The sequence below is a fragment of the Equus quagga genome, chromosome 13 (genome assembly GCF_021613505.1).
Source record: "Equus quagga isolate Etosha38 chromosome 13, UCLA_HA_Equagga_1.0, whole genome shotgun sequence".
Lineage (NCBI taxonomy): Eukaryota > Metazoa > Chordata > Mammalia > Perissodactyla > Equidae > Equus > Equus quagga.
This window is the reverse complement of record NC_060279.1, coordinates 94,501,639-94,519,381: the sequence shown is the minus strand read 5'-3', so window position 1 is coordinate 94,519,381 and position 17,743 is coordinate 94,501,639. Positions and strand designations below refer to the sequence as shown.

Below are 17,743 nucleotides of genomic sequence, written 5' to 3'. Positions count from 1 at the left end.
AGGATAGCGAGTGAAAGGGAGGTGGCAGACCACCCCAAGAGTCACGCTGCACACACCTGTGGCCTCAGGTAACACCTTCCACCCACACCTGTCTGTCAACACACCTGTCACACCAATGTTTCCCCTCCAGTTCCCCACATCTGGACCTCTAGGCAACATTTGCCTCCTTATACCTGTCCTCTTCAGGTAACACCTGTCCCCCATACCTGTTCCCTTCACCTGCCTCTGCAGGTATCACTTATTTCCTCTCACCTGCCCTTCCAGGTAACACTTGTCCTCTTGAAACTTACCCCAAAGATGCCCATGATCTCTCAGGTAACACATGTCCCTTCTTACCTGCCGCTCCAGGTAACACCTGTTCTCCAAAATCTGCCCTTTCCCCCGACTCTGCATCTGTCTCATTTCATACCACACTGTACCCTTCCTACCTGTGCCATCTCACCTGTCCCCTCTAAACACACTTGTTTCTCACACATGCATATTTCTTCACCTCTGCCTCCCCTCACGCAGTACCTGTTCACCATATCTTCACACACACGTACACACATATACACACCCCCTCCTTTGCACATAAGCGCTCACACATGCATCCTTCTCAGGTAACACCTGCTCCCTCGCACCCTCCTGGCTCTTACCCTACCTCTCCCTTACAGTACTAACCTTCATGTCCTTCCAGAAGACCTGCCAACGTGTGTCACCTAAGAACACAGCTGCCTCACACCACTCTCTCTGCCTGTACCTAACTCCCTCACACTCCATTCCCACCATTTTCCATGGATACACCTCCTTCCAGCTGACTCCCCCCTACCTGTCTTTCTCACTTGTCATTTCAGGTAACTCATCCCAGACAACATATGCCCCAACCTCACCTGTCTCCTCACCCAACCGCCTGATTGCTCATGCATCCAGTGGTCCCCATGTATCATGTGCATCCTTCTTCCTCATGTCCTTCCCCGGCCATGATGTCTCCCATGAGCCCTTGTCCTCTGAAAGGCACACCTGCTGCTCACCTTGTGTCTGGCTCCTTCTCACTGTCTCTCTGTCTCTCACAACATACACCGCTGCACACATACACACGTTTGGACCGCGAATCTGTCCTTGGCCACAGGTCTCTGCCCACCTGTAGGCCTGTTTCCCCACACCTGTCCCTCAGGTACTGTCTATCTATTTCTCTTCTTTTCCCACATACCTAATTTCCCATGTTTCTCATTTCCCCTTTCCTTGCCACACAAGGTCACACCAGTATCTCCATACACCTGCCTGTTCCTCACCTGTCAACGTCAGGCATCACCTGCTCCGGTACCACGTTCTCTCATTTTTTCAGCAAAAAGGTACTGAGACATCCACACCCTCCTCCTTAATCTCTTTCTGTTTTACATCTCTTCAACCAGGTCTCTGCCATAACCCTGGCCTTCCCACCTGTCCCCAAAGGGAACACCTATTCCTGGCTACGCTCCTGTCCCACAGACGTGCACCCGACTCCCAACACCTGGGTCCCCCTCTGTCCTCCTCCCGACATCCGTGTAACCCTGGTCTCTTCATAGCCTTTTCAAACATTGTATCCCTGCCCCACACCTCTCAACCACCCTGTCTCTGCTATGCTCATCTTTGCCACCTGCTCAGGCTACCTGTCACCCCACACCTTTAGAGCCCTCACACCCGTCTCCAGCCTGCTCCCCTCTGCAAATACCTGTCCCTTTTCACAGAACATGTCACCAGCCATCTATCTCCTCAGGGAACACCCTTCTTGGAGAGCATAAGCAACACCTGTAGCTTTTGTTAAAACACATGTAACACCTGTTCCCAGCCAGCCACACACCTGCCGGTGGCATCATACAGAATCCCTGGAGTCAGAGGTTTTCACGCTTCGGCGTGCACCAGAAACCCCTGGAGGGCTTGTTGCACCACAGAGGCCCCCGGCCTCACCCCAGAGATTCCTGTGCAGCAGGTCTGCGGTGCAGCCTGAGGCTCTGCATTTCTAACAAGCTCCAGCTCCACGCTGCTGGTCCACAGACCACTCCTTGAGTCACACCTACTCATAACGTGTTCCCAGCTCCTGCTTATTCAGCCTGTCTCTGTGACAGGCACTGTTCCTGGTTCTTCGTGTCCATTGTCTTGTTTCATCCTTGCGAGACCCTTATGAGGCAGCTCCTTACTGTATCCCCATTTGAGAGAGAAGGAAACTGAGCCCGGGGAAACGGAGTACTTTCTCTGAGGTCTCAGAAACTGGTAGCTGTTGGAGATTTGAGTCAAACCGAGACCGTCTGACCAGTCATCCCGGTGTCCTTGCCTCCCACACCTGCCTTTCAGGTGAGCTCCTTCCTCCACAGACACCTCTGTCTGCCTCGTCACTTTCGCAACACTTGCTTCTCCATCGCCCACCAGCTCCCCCACACCCTAGCCTCACTTTCTCCCTCGCACACCTGTCTCTCTCTGACACTGACTCCCCAGGCCAAGCTTGTCTTCCGCATCCTCACTCCCACCTGCCCCCCAGGCTACATGGAGCCCGCACAGCCTCCCGACAACATGCACCTGTCTCCCCAGACGCACCTTGGTCTCCAGAACTACCCGTGTCTACCGGCACCTCCGTCCTGGCTCCAGTTTCCTATCTGCGTACCTCTGTTCCCTTTCTCTATCTCCATCTCTGCCTCCATCTGCCCATCTCCCCCCTTGCCTATCTCTGAATCTGAGTCTCCTTGTCTCTCTCTGTCTCTTTTCCTCCCTCCTTATCTGTGTTCTCTGTACTTCTCCATTTCTGTCTCTCTTTCTCGGCATCTCTGTATCTCTTTATCACTCTCTGACTCTGTTTATTTCTCTGTGTCCTGCACTTTCTGTCTCTGTCTCATCTCTCTCCCTCTCTCTCTGTCTCTTCTTCTGTCTCTTTCCCTTGCCCGCCCCTCTGACAGTGCAAATATCGGGCTTGAAGTCATACTGACCTACATTTGAGTCCAGGCATCACCACTCCCTCTTGTGGGACTTTGGCCAAGTTACTGTCTGAGCCTCAGTTTCCACATCTGTGAAATGGGCATCCGTGGCAGTTGCTGCCTCCCACATCATGGTGAGGATGGGGTGCTGAGGGAAGTGAGAGGACTGGGACAAATAGGCACTGATCTTCCCTCTGTGGGTCCCTCTCTGTTCTTGTCTCTTCCCAAGGGCCGAAGCCTCACCTGGCTGTCAGTGGGAGTGTGTGGTGGGGGAAATGGAGAGAGAGTTGGGCAGAGGCGTCCCGGCAGAGGTCTGGGCATGGGACCCGGTGTGGGGCTGGGGACAGGGATCGATCCACCTCGGCGGCAGTGCGCGGGCCAGGATTGCATCTTGTCACAATAATTTATTGCTCTCATCCCGTCTGATCGATGGCGCTGAATTAGCACCGTGCGATGCCCCTGGAGCCCTGAGCCTCCCCCAGCCAGTCCGGACCCCGGCCCTTCTCTGGCCCTTGTGGGATTCCCTGCAGCGCAGGCACCCAGCTCCAGCAGGCTCAGGCCCACAGCTGCCCGGGCGCTGGGCCCTGCCCTCTGTCTCCTGTCCTCGTCCCTGTGTCTCTCTTCCTACCTCTCTGTCCCTCTTTGCCCTTGTGTTTGTCTTCTTGGGTTTGGTCCCATTTCTCTGTTCCTCATTCTCTCTGACCCTCAGTCACCCACTTCTCCCCATTTCTGTTCCCATTTCCTCAAACATTTAATTCCCTGTCCCTCTCTTTTGCTGTGTCTCAGTACCCCCTCTCTCTGTCCCTCTGCCCACCTGCCCTCTGGTTCTCTGTTCCATTCCTATCTCCCCGTCTCTCTGCCCCTCACCCCAGGTCTGGCTGCCCCGCCTCCATCTCTGCTCCTTGGTCTCTGGCTTTCCGTCCCTTTGACTCACTGTTTCTCAGTCTCTCTGTTTCCCTACCTTGCTCCATTTAATCCAGATTCTATTTAAACAGTGTTTCCTGAGCACATACTTGGTGCCACATGCCATGACCGAGAAACACAGCACCCCTGCCCCTTGGCGATTACAGTCCAAGTCCAGAGGGCTCTCTCTGCGGCTCCTGGGAGCAGCTGGCCACACGTGTCTTCAGCTTTCTGTCCCTCCACCCCTCCAGCACCATCACATCACAGTCAGGGCCCCTCAAGTCTGTCCTGACGTCTGTGGCTGTCTCTCTGAGAGAAGCCTTGGGGCTGAAAAGTCCAGCCAAGGCAGTCGGGCAAGGCCTGGGGTGTGGGGATAGACAGGGGCGGGAGCTGGAAATGAGGAGGGACTTGGCTTTGGGAAGAGGTCGGGGTTCAGGATGGGGCAGGAGTTGGGGCTGGGGCCAGATGAGGTTGAGCTTGGAGCTGGGATTGGGGAGGGGGCCGGCTGGAGGTGAGGAGGAGGAGGAGGGGCAGGTTTTGGAGTTGGGGTGGCGGCCAGGAGCTAGTTCAGGCCCCGGGGGACACTGACCCCAAGGACTATGGAAGGGCTGAGGTGGGCTTCACGGTGGAGCTCTGCTCTCACCACAGGACCTCCCTCTCCGCCTGCAGCTCCCGCTCTCCCTCGCCCACTCCTTTGCCTCTGCCCTAATCCCTCAATTTTCCGCATCTCTGCCCCCTCCTCTCCTTCCTCCCTGACCCGGGGTCTCCTCCAAGCAGCTCTCTCCCCGTGACCTCCAGCTCTCTAATTCACTTTGTCCAAGCCTCTCTCACTTACTCCCCATTTCCGGGTTTCCCTAACTCCCATCTCCCCGCTCTGTCTCTTTGTCTCTGACTCTCTCTCTCCTCTCTCTGTCTGTCTCTGTCGTCTTGCTCCCTCTCCGTCTTTGTGGGATTCTGTGTCTCCTTCCATCTCTCTGTCTCCATCTCTCCTCCCTCTCTGTTCTGATTTCTCTCCCTCTATGTGTTATTGCTTCCCCCTTCATCTCTCTGTCTCTCTGTTCTCCATCTGTCTCACCCTCCCCCTCTCTCTGTCTCTGTTCCTCTCTCTGTCTCTCTCCCTCCCATGTGTCTCTCTCCCTCTCTGTATGTCTCTCCTTCTCTCTGTCTCCCCACCCCCCCCCACACTGTGCTTCTTCCGTCTCTCTGGGTCTCTGAGGGGAGGGGCAGGGGGCCTCAGGCAGGGGTTGGGGGAGCAGCCTGAGCTCTGGTCCACATCTGCGGTTGCGCCTCCCGCCCTCCCTCTCCCCTCCCCCAGAGCTGTTTGGTAGGCGGGGTGCGTGGCACTGCGGCTCCCACCTCCCCAGGGACGCTCCCTCACCACCCCCCTACTGACACTGTTCCGCGTGCTGGCCGCAGCCCCAGGGACATCCATGCAGAGACTGAGACTCAGAGAGACAGAGACCCAGAGAGACCCACTCTGCCCCAGACAGAGACGCCAGACAGAGGGAGAGACAGGAGAGGGTGGGTATGGGTTCTCCATCCCTGCCCTGGCTTGGTGCCTCCTAACCACCCCAAACCTGGTGTCACAGACACACCTTCTCCAGGCTGGGAAGCCAGTGCCACAAAGGTCTACCAGTCTGTCCCTCTGTCTGTCTTGCACAGTGCAGCCTTGGCAGAGGTTCCCCTGCATACGCGTGCGTGTGTATGTATGTAGGCATGCACGAGCCTATTGCGACTGTCTGTGTGTGTGTCTGGTATATGACACTGTGTGTGTGTTGGGGGGGCTTGGCTGTCTTTTCCTGTGACTTCGTGACTTGTGTCGCAGCACATATGAATGTGATGTGTGGAGATGTGTGCGTTCCTGACACAGGTGGCTAAGCGTGGGTGTGTAAGACCGTGGGGCTGAGTAAAGCCACACGTGTCATGTTTGTGAGCACGTCTGTGTCACCTGAGCTGTGAGCATCAGGTGTGACTGTCCAAAACTCTAGGGTTGTGCTGTGCCTGGAGTTTCCACATTGGGTGGCCACGCAGGCATGTTTGAGTGACAAGGACAGGACAGCCCACTCCTCTGAGGGCTAGGAGATGAGAAGGTTTAGTCCAAGGGAGACTGGGTGAAGGACTGAGCCGGTGCCACCTCGATAGGACCCCAGGGGCTGGGCTGGTGAGTGTGGGTGTGAGGAACACAGCAAAGGAACAGCTGTGGGACATGGTCACAAAAATTCTCCCCAAATCTGTGCATCAGAGACTGGCTGTATGAGCTTGTGTGGCAGTGCATTTGGCTAAGGGGTTGCTGTTGTGTCTGAGCCTGTGGGCTCGTGTCTGAATCTGGAATCAGAGGTGGATGGCATATTGTGTGTGTGTGTGTGTGTGTGTGGCATGTGTAGTTATTTTGGAGAGCTGAATATAACAGCTGGATAAGGAGTGTCGGTTTATAACAATTAAGTGAATGATACTGTGTGTGACCAGCCCTAAAGAGTGGTGAAGACTGTGTGTGGGTGTGGGTGTATATTCATGTGTGACTGTTGGAGGGTGCATGTGTGTGTTAATTGTGTGAACTGACACCCAACGATGTGTGGGGCTGTGGCTCTGTGATGATGTGTGAGCAGACGTGTTTGGTGCCACTGTGTGTTCTTTGGGTCTGTGTGTTATGGGTGACTGTGTGTTTCCGTCCCTGTGTTTTGTGTGCCCATGAGTCAGCTCTCAAATGAACCAGCCTGTTGTGGGGATGACAGTGTGTGGCCTTGAGAGAAGTAGTGAGGAGTGTGTGTGTGTGTGTGTGTGTGTGTGTGTGTGCATGCACCCCAGGCACAGAGACACCCCCATCCAGGGTGAGGCCTGAAGCATGTGGTTGATGCGGGCAAAGGTGGGAGTGGGGGTGACCTTAGGGGTTGGGGGGCAAGCTCTGGCAAGAAAACCCCTGTCACCTTCCTGACCCTGCCCTCCCTCGGACAGCCACGGGGGTCTCCTCAGTCCTTGAGTCTGGGTTTATGTACATGTGGACGTGGCCATAATTTGTATGGATGGGTGTGCATGTGAGCACGTGCATGTATAGTGTGTGACAGCAAGCAGCCGGCAGTGTGCACCCAGATGGGACAGGGTGTGTGTGGTGTGTGAAGTGTGTCCACTGGTGGATGTCCAGAGAGAGAGTGTGCATGGGGGTCCACTGTGTGTCTCTGCTGTGTGCAGATGTGTCCCTACACGGGTGTGTGGCATAGGGAGGGGTGTATCCCTAGGTTGTGTCTGAATGTGTGGGCACAAGTGGTGCTGACAGTGTCGGGTTGGACGTGTGTGTGCCTGGTTGTGATGTGTGTGCATGTTGGTGTGTGTGTGACTGTGGGGGCGGTGGTGGGAGAAGGGTCTTGGACCGCGTCTCTCTCCTCTTTAGACAGAGCCCTGGAGAAGATATGAAATTTAAAAAAAAAATCAATTTTCATTCCACTTGTGCAGATTGTGTTAAGGGGAGGTGGGGGGCTGGGTGAGGGATGAAGGGGCTGGGGGGGGGGTGGTGTGAGGCCTGAGGCGGCTCCCGAGGCGGCCTGCGCAGCTTAGAGAAATCAAAACAACTGGTTAAACCCCAGCCCAGGGAGCCAGGGTGATGGGGGGTGAGGAGACAGGTGGAGAGACTTGAAGAGACAGAGAGGGACAGAGACAGAGAGAGACAGACGCCAGAGACACAGACAAGAAACAGAGACCCTCAGAGATGGAGATATTTGGAGATAGAGGCAGACAGGGAGATGGAGCAATGAAGATCCTGAGTGAGGGAGAGAGACAGTGACACCCAGAGGGCCCAAGAGAGGCCGGGACCCATCTGTAATGAAACAGCAGCCGGAGTGGCCTGAGACATGCGTACACACACACGCAGAGACAAGCTCGAGAAGCCCACTGAGGGGTGGATGGACAGCCAGACAGCTGTACAGATGGTGGCAGGAGCTGTGGGGCCCTGGAGTGGGGTTACCTCTGAGTGCCCACTCCTACCTGGACCCAGCCCCTCACCCAGCTGGCCTATGAGTCTGAGTGTGCCACTGTGTGGGCTGATCCGTGTGTGTGTGTGTGTGTGTGGCCATGTGCGTTTGCGGTCTGGCGGTGGCTGTCTGTGTTGGTGTGGTGTGTGTATCTCTGTCTCCAGGCATGATGGAGCACGTGTGCACACAGGGTCTCTGGTGCTTGTCTGTGTGACTGTGTGCTTTTGTGCCACTTGTGTATGACTAGCTTGACTGTGTTGGTGTGTGTGTCTGGGTGCCTGGGTGTGTCTCTGTTTCTGTGTGGCATTGTGTCACTGTGTGCTTGTAGTTATGTGTGTCTGTACTTGGTTGTAAGCCTCAGTGTGTGATTATGTGTCTGTGTGAGTGTGTGTCTGTCTATAATCTGTGATGGTGTGTCTTTGTGTGGGGGACTGAATTGGTGCGTGTTGTGTGTGTGTATCTGTGTACAATTGTATGTTTATGTTTCTGTGTGATGATGTGTGGGTGACAAAGTGTGACTATTTTGACATGTGTGTCTGTGTGTTGTGTGTGACCTGGTAGTATGTGTGCCTGGGTTGCTGTGTAGGTCTATGTGATGCACGTTGTATGTGACAGTGTGGTGTGTGTCCCTTTGTTGACGTGTGTCTGTGTGATGTGTTGTGTGTGACTGTGTGGTGTGTGTCCCTATGTTGATGTGTGTCTGTGTGATGTACTGTATGTGACAGTGTGGTGTATGTCCCTTTGCTGATGTGTGTCTGTGTGATGTATTGTGTGTGACAGTGTGGTGTGTGTCCCTTTGTTGACGTGTGTCTGTGTGATGTACTGTGTGTGACAGTGTGGTGTGTGTCCCTATGTTGATGTGTGTCTGTGTGATGTATTGTGTGTGACAGTGTGGTGTGTGTCCCTTTGTTGATGTGTGTCTGTGTGATGTATTGTGTGTGACAGTGTGGTGTATGTCCCTTTGCTGATGTGTGTCTGTGTGATGTATTGTGTGTGACAGTGTGGTGTGTGTCCCTTTGTTGACGTGTGTCTGTGTGATGTATTGTGTGTGACAGTGTGGTGTGTGTCCCTATGTTGATGTGTGTCTGTGTGATGTGTTGTGTGTGACTGTGTGGTGTGTGTCCCTATGTTGATGTGTGTCTGTGTGATGTATTGTGTGTGACAGTGTGGTGTGTGTCCCTTTGTTGACGTGTGTCTGTGTGATGTATTGTGTGTGACAGTGTGGTGTATGTCCCTTTGCTGATGTGTGTCTGTGTGATGTGTTGTGTGTGACAGTGTGGTGTGTGTGCCTGGGTTGGTGTGTGGGTCTGTATAACTGCTTAGCAAGGAGAGGAAGGAGGCAGCCTCTCGCCTGCCCAGCCTCTCTCCACACTGCTGCGCGCACATGCACACACGCACACACATTCTGTGCCATGGCTGCGGGCGGTGGAGATGGGGGGCGGGGGGGGGGCGTGGAGGAAGCAAAATAAAATTAAAAATTAAAGCTTGCCTGGAGTCCCCATCCGCACCGCATGGGCCAGCAGGGAGGGGTGGGGGTTGCGGCAGCTCCCCCTCTGCAGCCACTGGGACTGGGGCCGGCTGTCTGTCTGTCCAGCCATCCTACCAGGCCCCTGCCTGGCCCTGCAGCCCCAGCCCCCGCAGGCCCCGCTCCCTCCTTCTGGTCGATCAGCGATCAATGGGGCCAGGGGGGCGCCAGGGGCAGGGCAAGATCAAAGGGGCCCCAAGAGACGGACACTGGGACGGAAACAGAGACTTGGAGACGGAGATGTGGAGACAGAGACAGAGATGAGGAGACAGAGACAGACGTGGAGAGAGGGATGTGGGGAGACACGGAGATCCAGAGACATAAAAACAGAGCAATGTGGAGACATGGAGATGTGGGGACCCAGAGACAGAGAGACATGGGGACCCAGAGATGCGGCGCAGTGGACCCGGACAGTCAAGGCAGGAATGCAGGGAAAGGGACCAAACAGGAGGGGCGGGGACCCAGTCCCTGGAGGCCTGCCAGGACAGAGGCAGGGGACAGAGACAGTAGAAGTGGCAGGCAGAGACTGCGAGATGGCAGAGACATGTGAGAGATGGCGGGGGGAGCGTGGGAGCAGGGCCCGGAGCGCCGATCCCACGGCTCCTCGTTATAACGTGTCCGGAGGAGGCGGCGGGGAGTTGAAAGCGTCGGGAAGAGAAATCAAAACCAACACGGAAATGAGAGGGGCCAAGGCGGGGGGTGAGGGGAAGAGGGAGGGGGAACCCAGAGAGGCAGAGAGAGCCGGGGAGGTGGGAGAGGTGCGGGGAGAGGTGTGCGGAGAGGGGGTGATAGAGGGCTGGGGAGAGAGATGGGGAGACAGGAGGGAGATGAAGAGAGAGACTGAGACGGGGCGGGCTTGGGGCAGAGAGACAGAGATGGGAGAGAGAGAGACCCAGAGAGGAGGAAAAGAGACAGATGGTGGAGACACAGAGCGAGAGACTGAGAGATGGAAGAACTGGGGAGACAGGGAGAGAGAGGAGAAGGGATGGGGGGACAGGGAGAGACAGGATAAAAGATGGGGGCGGCTGTGGATGACAAACAGGGAAAGAGACTGAGTGATGGAGGGAGAGAGACAGAGAGAGCTGGGGAGAGAGCCGGGTGGGGACAGATCGGGAGAGAGACTGCCTAGGTTGAGGAGAGACAAGGAAAGAAAAGAGAGAAAAATGGAAAAAAGATAGTGGGAGGAGACCGAGAAGAGAAAAGAGAGACCGAGTGAGGAGAGAGACAGAGATAAAGAGGGAGAGAGCCGGGGAGGGAGATAGAGAAAGTTGGGGAGATGGGGTGAGAGAGACGGAGATGGAGCCGGGTGTGGGAATACGGTGACCCCGGATAGGGGAGACCCTGGGGGCAGCTGAGGTGGTGGAGGGGCCCAGGTGCTGGAGGGGAGCATGTGGGAGAGACTAGACACCGGCGGTAGGGGTTGGGGTGTGTGTGTGTGTGTGTGGGAGACTGGACAAGTCTGAGGGGAAATGGGCTATCTGACAAGTCTTGTCTGGTGTCCAAGGGGTGAGCTGGGGTTTGTGGGGGCACAGAGTGGGTTTCTGAGGGGTGTGGGATGTTTGGGGAGCAGGGGGGTGGGTATCGGAGAGGAATGGTGGTGTGTTTAAGAGTATGTGAGGGGGTGGGGTATCTGAGGGTGGTGTGTCTAAAGGAGGGAGTCTGAGGAGAGTGCTCTCTCAGAGAGGTTGGGTCTGAAGGCATGGAGTGGTGGGGGGCTGAGGTATCGAGGGGAGAGGTGTCCGAGGGTGGAGTGTCAGGGTGCGTGTCTGAGAGGAGCAGATGTTGGAGGGCGGTATCTGGGGTGGTGGGCTATCTGACGGGGCAGGGCTGTCAGAAAGGGGAATGGTTCTGAGAGAGACGGGGATGAGGAGGGGATGGGGTATCTTAGGGGGATGAGGTATCTGAGGGAGAAGAGGGGTGTCTGAGGGAGTGGGGGTCTGAAAGGGAGGACCTGTCTGAGAGGGGAGGCAATCCAAGGGGGAAGAGGTGTCTGAGGGGGCCTCTCTGAAGGCGGAGGCATATCTAAGGGGGAAGGGGTGTCTGAGGGGGGCTGTATGAGTGGGGAGGCAAATCTAAGGGAGCAGGGGTGTCTGAGGGGTGAGGCATCTCCAAGGGGGAAGGGGTGTCTAAGGGGGCTACCTGGGGAGGGGAGGCAGATCTAAGAGGGAAGGGGGGTCTGCGGGGTGAGCAGCAGGCTTAGGAGGGGGCGTCTGGGAGCACTCATGCAGGGCGCTGGGGGCTGCTCAGCGGGGTGAGTGGGGAGGGCAGGGGCTGGGTGTGGGGCGGGCGCCCAGTTCTGGCTCACTCCGGGCCCACAGATGCAAGTAGGGGGCTGCGCGGGAGCTGGACGAGCCAGCCAGCCGGGGGTCAGCTGGGCAGACCGGTGGTGCGGGCGAGGTTCAGAGTGAGATATACCCGGGGCAGCCAGAGAGAGAGTCAGGGAGACCCAGAGAGGCAGAGACGGACTGAGAGGTCAGGCGTGAGCTGAGGGAAGAGGGACGGAGAGACAGTGGTGCGGGGCGGAGAGAGCCGGCAAGAGCCGGCAAGCGTGAGTGAGTGAGTGAGTGGCGAGGAGCGAGGCAGGAGGCTGGGAGTGCCTGGTAGTGATCGAGGCACAGAGTAAGGGGGAGGCTTCGGGAGGAGAGGCTGGGAGGGAAGATGGGGGCACAGGGCTGGGAGTGGGACGGGAAAGATGGGGACTAATGGGCAGAGGGGTGCCTGCGGGAGGAGGCGGGATGTGGGGGGAGAGGGTGGCGGGCATCAGGCCTGGTGGGGCCTGGGCAGAGTGGGGAGGCCCCAGGCAGCGCCCAACCTGGCTGACCCCTGTCTGTCTCTCCCGCCTGCCCCATCCTGTCCCCGTGTGTCTGTCCCGGCCTCTCTGCAGGGCCGGCTCCACCATGGACTGTAGCTGCGTCTCCGACCTTCTCTTCGCCCCGCCCGCCCTGCCGGCTCTCTGGACCCCTGGTAACTGGCCTGACCTCCCCCTACCCCAGCCCTCGGGCCTCCCCAGGGAGCCGGCCCCTTCTCTGCAGCTCTCACTCTCCCCCTTCCATCTCCCTGGCTCTGCCAGAGTCCCCCGAATACAACCCCTTAGTGAAAAACTTGGCTAAGAACTTCATAGCCAGACGTCCCTGCCACCTGCCTGCTGGGACAGGGGGTCTTTTGGGGATGGTGATGAGGTACTGAGGTCGGAGAGGGACAAGGATCCAGGGCATGAGGTCCTGGGGTCTCTGCCGCCTACATCTCAGCCTGCTCCCACCCAGGACCTGCAGGCAGAGAAGCAGGGGGACTGGAGACAGACACGCACTAATGGAGCAGGGATGGGGACCGAGGGGGCACTAGGCCAGGGGCTGGTGGACAGATGGACAGAAGGGACTACCCAGGCAGGGAGATGTGGAGACATAGCCCAGCCAGCTGGAGCCCTGGGAGAGAGGACGGCTTGCTTGGAAGTGGATGCTCAGAGCTGGGGATGTGGACAGTAAGAATGGCTTGGACGTGCATTTGACACACACACATGGGCTGTGTGTGTGTGCATGTACTGAGACTCTATGCCTGGTTATTTGGGATCTTGGAGTGTGTCCCTGTGTCACACTTCAGTGTTTCTGCAAGAAAGGGTCACACTGGGAGAGTGTGTCTGTGCAGCATCTGTCTGTCCTTCTGTGAGCTGGTGTGCCTGCTTGGACACGCACAGCTAAGGCAACCTGAGTGTCTCTGGGCTGGCGTGTTGTGTTTCTCTGGGATGTCGTGCATGTCTACATGTTAGGACTCGGGGGGTGTCTGCCAGCTCACGGAGTATGCGCCTGCCTCAGTAGGGTGAAGAGCCTTCACCTGTTCCTTACGGGTCTGTTGTGTGGTGTGGCATTCCAGATGGATGTCTTGGTGCATTTCGGGCTGTGTGGGTGGGTGTCCCCCAAGTCTCTGTGTTGGGGGCTGTCTGTATTGGTGTGTGTATGTGGTGGGGGAGTTCTCGCATCTGTGTGGCACTGAGAGTGACTGAGTATTGGGGGCTGTCATGACGTGTCTGCGTGCTGAGCTTACGGACCCTCTCTCTAGTGTGTGTGTCTCAGCAGGTACAACACATGTGAGGACATGCATGTGAGGACAGGTGGTGTTTCTGGTTTGGGTTCTGTTTGCATATGTGTGCTCAGTTGCACACTGTCATCTTTGGGGTTGTGTGGATGTGTCTGTGATACAGTTGCTTCCCCACTAGGACGTGTTCTGGGTGTGGAATGGGCCAGAGCCCGCGTGTTGATGGAGTCCTGTCATCTGAGGGAGAATCGAGTTAAGAGAAAAATTCTCCCTTCAAGGAGGAAACTGCCAGGCCTTCTCCAGCCTGCAGGAAGGGAGGCATTAGCAGCCACTTTTATACACCAGACAGCCTGGACGGCACCCTGCTCCTCCTTGCCTCCGACCCCTGAAATTCTAAGAAGCCAGAGAGGGCAAGGAACTGCCCTGGGACCACACAGCAAGTGGATATGGGGACCCGATCTCCCAGCTCAGCACTGTCCCCCTCTCCAACCTCCTTCCCTTTCTTGTAGGCTAATTCTCCTTCTGTTTCAAGCCTGGGTCTGGGGTCTCTGAGGAGGGGGAAGAGCATACAGGCTGTGGTACAGGAGTGAGCACAGAAGTGGGACCCTGGGCCTGGGGCCTTCTGGATGGGAGGCGAGGTTGAGGGGTGGGCAAGACCCTCCCATTTCCACCCAGCTCCTGGGCACATTTGGACAGTGGGGCGCAGGATGCCCATGAGTGTGCCATGTGTAATGCGGAGTCAGCTGCAAGTGTTACAGAGTGTGGGTGCCTGTGTGTGGGGGTTTGGGAGGCTGTCCTACTGTCACGGTGTCACTCTGTGTGTACCTGTCAGGTTGACAAGTGTGTCTTGATGCTGCACTCATTGTCTCCACCACACTGTGTTATTTGGGCCTTTGGGGTCCTGTGTGTCTCTTGTCATGATTGTGTTGTTAGTGGGTCCCAGTTCCGAGGGGCCTGAGATGTGTAATTTTGTGTGTTGGATGGGTGTGCAATGCTGGGTGTCTGGCATGTCCGCCTTGGTGGCACAGTGTGTGGTGTGTTGTGTCCCAGCAGGAGTGTGCACTCTGGTGCATCTGTGTTCCATGGTGTAGCTGGGTGTCCCTCCAGGGTGAGTGGACGTCTGTGTGGCATGTGTGCTGTGGGCATCTGCAGACACACACTGCTCTCGGACCGACATAGCATGGATGCAGGGAGGGGACATGGGGACGTGAAAGGCGTATACATAGACAGGTGCAGAGACACAGGTGCACACAAGCCATCTGGATGTACCAGGGTGGGTCATCTGGGGGCTTCGGGGAGAGATGGAGCAGGGGGCCAGAGACAGCAGGAGACAAGGGCATTGCAGAGTGTGGGAGAGACGAAAGACCTTCCAGAGCAGGGCTGGGGTTGGGGCACAGTGGGGAGGGCTAATGCTCTGCAGGGGGTGCCCTTCCCTGCAGGCTGCCCGCTCCCAGCTCCTCCCCACGGGTCAAGGATGCAGGAAACTGGTCCCTCCCATGCTCCACCCCAGGACGCTGAACCTGGGAGAGTTAGTAGGGGATCAGGGTGGAAGGGCCAAAGCAGGGTCCCCGGACGACTGAGTTCTCTCTCACTATTTGGACAATTTGGGGACTAGAAACCTAGTGGGGTACAAAGAGTGGGAATAGGGTCCCTAAAGATGCCTGAGGCTGGGCGGCTGCTCATCAGAGACCAGGAGTTGGGGGAGGGCTGGATGCCTCCTGGTTCGAGTCCAAGCAGGACCAAAGCCCTGGACTTGGCATCCTGACCCGTGGCCACTCCCCTGCTCCTGTCCCCAGGGTTTGCCTTCCCAGATTGGGCCTACAAGCCGGAGTCGTCCCCTGGCTCAAGGCAGATCCAGCTGTGGCACTTTATCCTGGAGCTGCTGCAGAAGGAAGAGTACCAGGGTGTCATCGCCTGGCAGGGGGACTACGGGGAATTTGTCATCAAGGACCCCGACGAGGTGGCTCGGCTCTGGGGCATCCGCAAATGCAAGCCTCACATGAATTATGACAAGCTGAGCCGGGCCCTGCGGTGAGGACCTGGGGGCCTAGACTCCCACTTCGCCCCTTCTCCCCTCACTGTCCCTCTGGGCCCCACTCCCTGGGGGCTCCCCCTCAACTCCCTGGAGCAGGATCCCATTGGATCCCAACACACAGGGCAGGGGTAGCCCTGTAATTACTTGAGGGTGGAAAGAAGGCAAGGAGGAAGGATGGGAGGCAGGGCTTTGGGGCCACACAGGCTAGGATCCCAACCCCGGCCTCCCCTGAGACCTTGGTCAAGGGACTTCTTTGAGCCTCGGTTTCCCCAAATTGTTGTGCTCTGTGCACTGTGCCTGGCACAGAGCATGTGTTAGGGGCCCTCCCCACCATCGCCCCCCATTGTCCTCTCCCCGCAGCTACTACTACAACAAGCGGATTCTCCACAAGACCAAAGGGAAGAGGTTCACCTACAAGTTCAACTTCAGCAAAGTCGTGCTTGTCAATTACCCACTGTTGGACGTGGCGGCAGCCACCACGGGCTCCCCACTCTTGCTGACCCCTGGTCCTTTTGGGGGAGGCCCTGGGCCAGATGCTCCTCCCCTCACCCCTGAGGTGAGTTAGGACAGAGGTCCCAGAACGGAGGTGTTTGGTGCCCCCCCCCCCCCGCCCCCGCAAGCCGCGAGCCCCTGGGGAGGGGGCAGCCAGTCTGAGCAGCGCTGCCTCCCTCACCTCCTTCTCCAGACCCTGCAGACCCTGTTCTCTGCCCCACGCCTGGGAGAGCCGGGGGCCCGGGCGCCCCTGTTCACCCCTGAGACAGACAAGCTGCGTCTGGACAGCCCTTTCCCGTTCCTGGGCTCCGGTAAGGGCCTGGGGGTCCAAGGGTGCCAGCGGGGGGATGCTGCAGGTGTTTGAGGGAAGAGGATGAGCAAAGACAGGGAGGAGAGACAGGATGCAGGAAGGAGGGTGCTCATGTGTGTATGTGTGTGTGTGTACACACATGTATGTATGTGTTTAAAAGCCAGAGAAAGCAGGGAGGAGGGAACTGGAAAGGGGGACAGGCTGGGAGAAGGGCTCTCAGGGGCGCTAAAGGAAAGGGGAGACGAGTGGGGGAGGTGGAGGAGATGGGGGAAGCCACGTGTAGCAGAGAATGGGGTGGAACATGGCAGGGAGGTGGCACCCTTTACTGATGCCCAGGCAGGCCCCCGACGGTGGAGGGGTGGCACAGCCTGACCCACCCCCTGTGCCCCCCCAGGTGCCACCGGCTACTCCAAGCCCCCTGGCCTGCTGGGGCCTTATGGCCGCGCCTTCCCAGAGTACCCCTGGAACTTTAACCCATACCTCACAGGCCCCTTCCCCAAGCTGCCCCCCTCTCTCTACCCGCCGCACTTCTATCCCAACCCTCTGGCCAGTTCCTTGGGCCACCTGCCCTCAACAGGGGCAGCGGGAGGTCCCACAGCCCAGCCCCTACTGGCTGCGACAGGGGAAGGCCTGGGCCCTGAGCGCCCCTCGGGCCTGGCAGCAGCCCCCCGCCTGGCACTGCCAGGGGCTGGGGGTCCAGAGGCCACGCTGGGTGGGAAGGAGGACAGCGACTCGGAGCTGGAGATCACCGACGTCAGTGGCTGCAGCTCTGACAGCGAGGGTGATGAGGGCCCCCCTGTCCCCACCAAGGCCAAGGTGGGCAAAGGTGGGGTCGGCAGCTGAGCTGGCATGGGGTGATGGATTCTGCCGAGGTGGGGACCAGGGCGGCTGCCTGTGCAGCCTCTTCCATCTTCTGGTCTGCCCTCTGTGTCCGGCCCAAGGCCAGGGACCAGCCCTCAGCCCCTCCCAGGGCTGGGCACATCACTGCCCGTCTCCTTCTTCCCCAACCCAAAAATGAGGGTCTCACCTCCCTCTCCGGAGGCAGGAGGGAACGTGATGGCCTCCAGCCTCCTCCCCAGGCTCCAGTTTGAGGGGGGTCCCTGCCTGGCCCCACTCCTGAAGTGCAATACGGCGCCCAGCCTCCCCTGCCCACCTGCCCCCTGTGCTGTGACCTGCGTGTTTGTGCGGCCGTGACCCCCCTGTGCCGGTCCCAGTCCTGACACCCTCCCCACACAGGCCCCCTGGGGACAGGGAGCTCAGAGCAATAACCCCGCCCCCAGCCCCCACCCAGGAGGGCCCCCCCTCCCCACAAGCTCCCCATGACCCCCAACAGCCACGTCCAGAGAGTTTACTACAAAAATAAAAGAATGGAAAGGAGCGTGAGACGTGGGGCGCCCAGCGTCGTGGGTGATCCTGGGGCTTGGGGGTTGGAGCTGGGTGGGAGGGCGGGCAGTGTGTGCTGGGTGCCTGGGAAGTAACTGTTAAAACACAGGAATGAATGAACAGACAAAGAGACACAAGAGGCAACGTGGTGGGACAGACCCAGGAAGGTGATGCCAGACA

The 17,743-nt window shown here is 57.8% G+C and overlaps 2 protein-coding genes across 2 annotated transcripts in view; one reads left to right on the top strand and one right to left on the bottom strand.

Moving 5' to 3' along the window:
- Nucleotides 1–17,743, bottom strand: part of LOC124251347 (carcinoembryonic antigen-related cell adhesion molecule 1-like) — a 1,036,279-nt gene that overhangs the window by 779,804 nt on the left and 238,732 nt on the right. The window lies entirely within an intron of this gene.
- ERFL (ETS repressor factor like) lies at nucleotides 12,212–17,023 on the top strand. Its single transcript, XM_046684104.1, has 5 exons — nucleotides 12,212–12,278; nucleotides 15,140–15,374; nucleotides 15,739–15,934; nucleotides 16,064–16,181; nucleotides 16,575–17,023. Exons 1-5 carry the CDS (start codon nucleotides 12,212–12,214, stop codon nucleotides 17,021–17,023), a joined length of 1,065 nt encoding a protein of 354 aa, XP_046540060.1.

Excerpts from the sequence above, each read along its gene's own strand:
- ERFL (XM_046684104.1), top strand. The coding sequence starts at position 12,212 with ATGGACTGTAGCTGCGTCTCCGACCTTCTCTTCGCCCCGCCCGCCCTG. Across the intron at positions 15,375-15,738 it reads AAGCTGAGCCGGGCCCTGCG|CTACTACTACAACAAGCGGA; the intron begins GTGAGGACCTGG and ends CTCTCCCCGCAG. Across the intron at positions 16,182-16,574 it reads TTTCCCGTTCCTGGGCTCCG|GTGCCACCGGCTACTCCAAG; the intron begins GTAAGGGCCTGG and ends GTGCCCCCCCAG.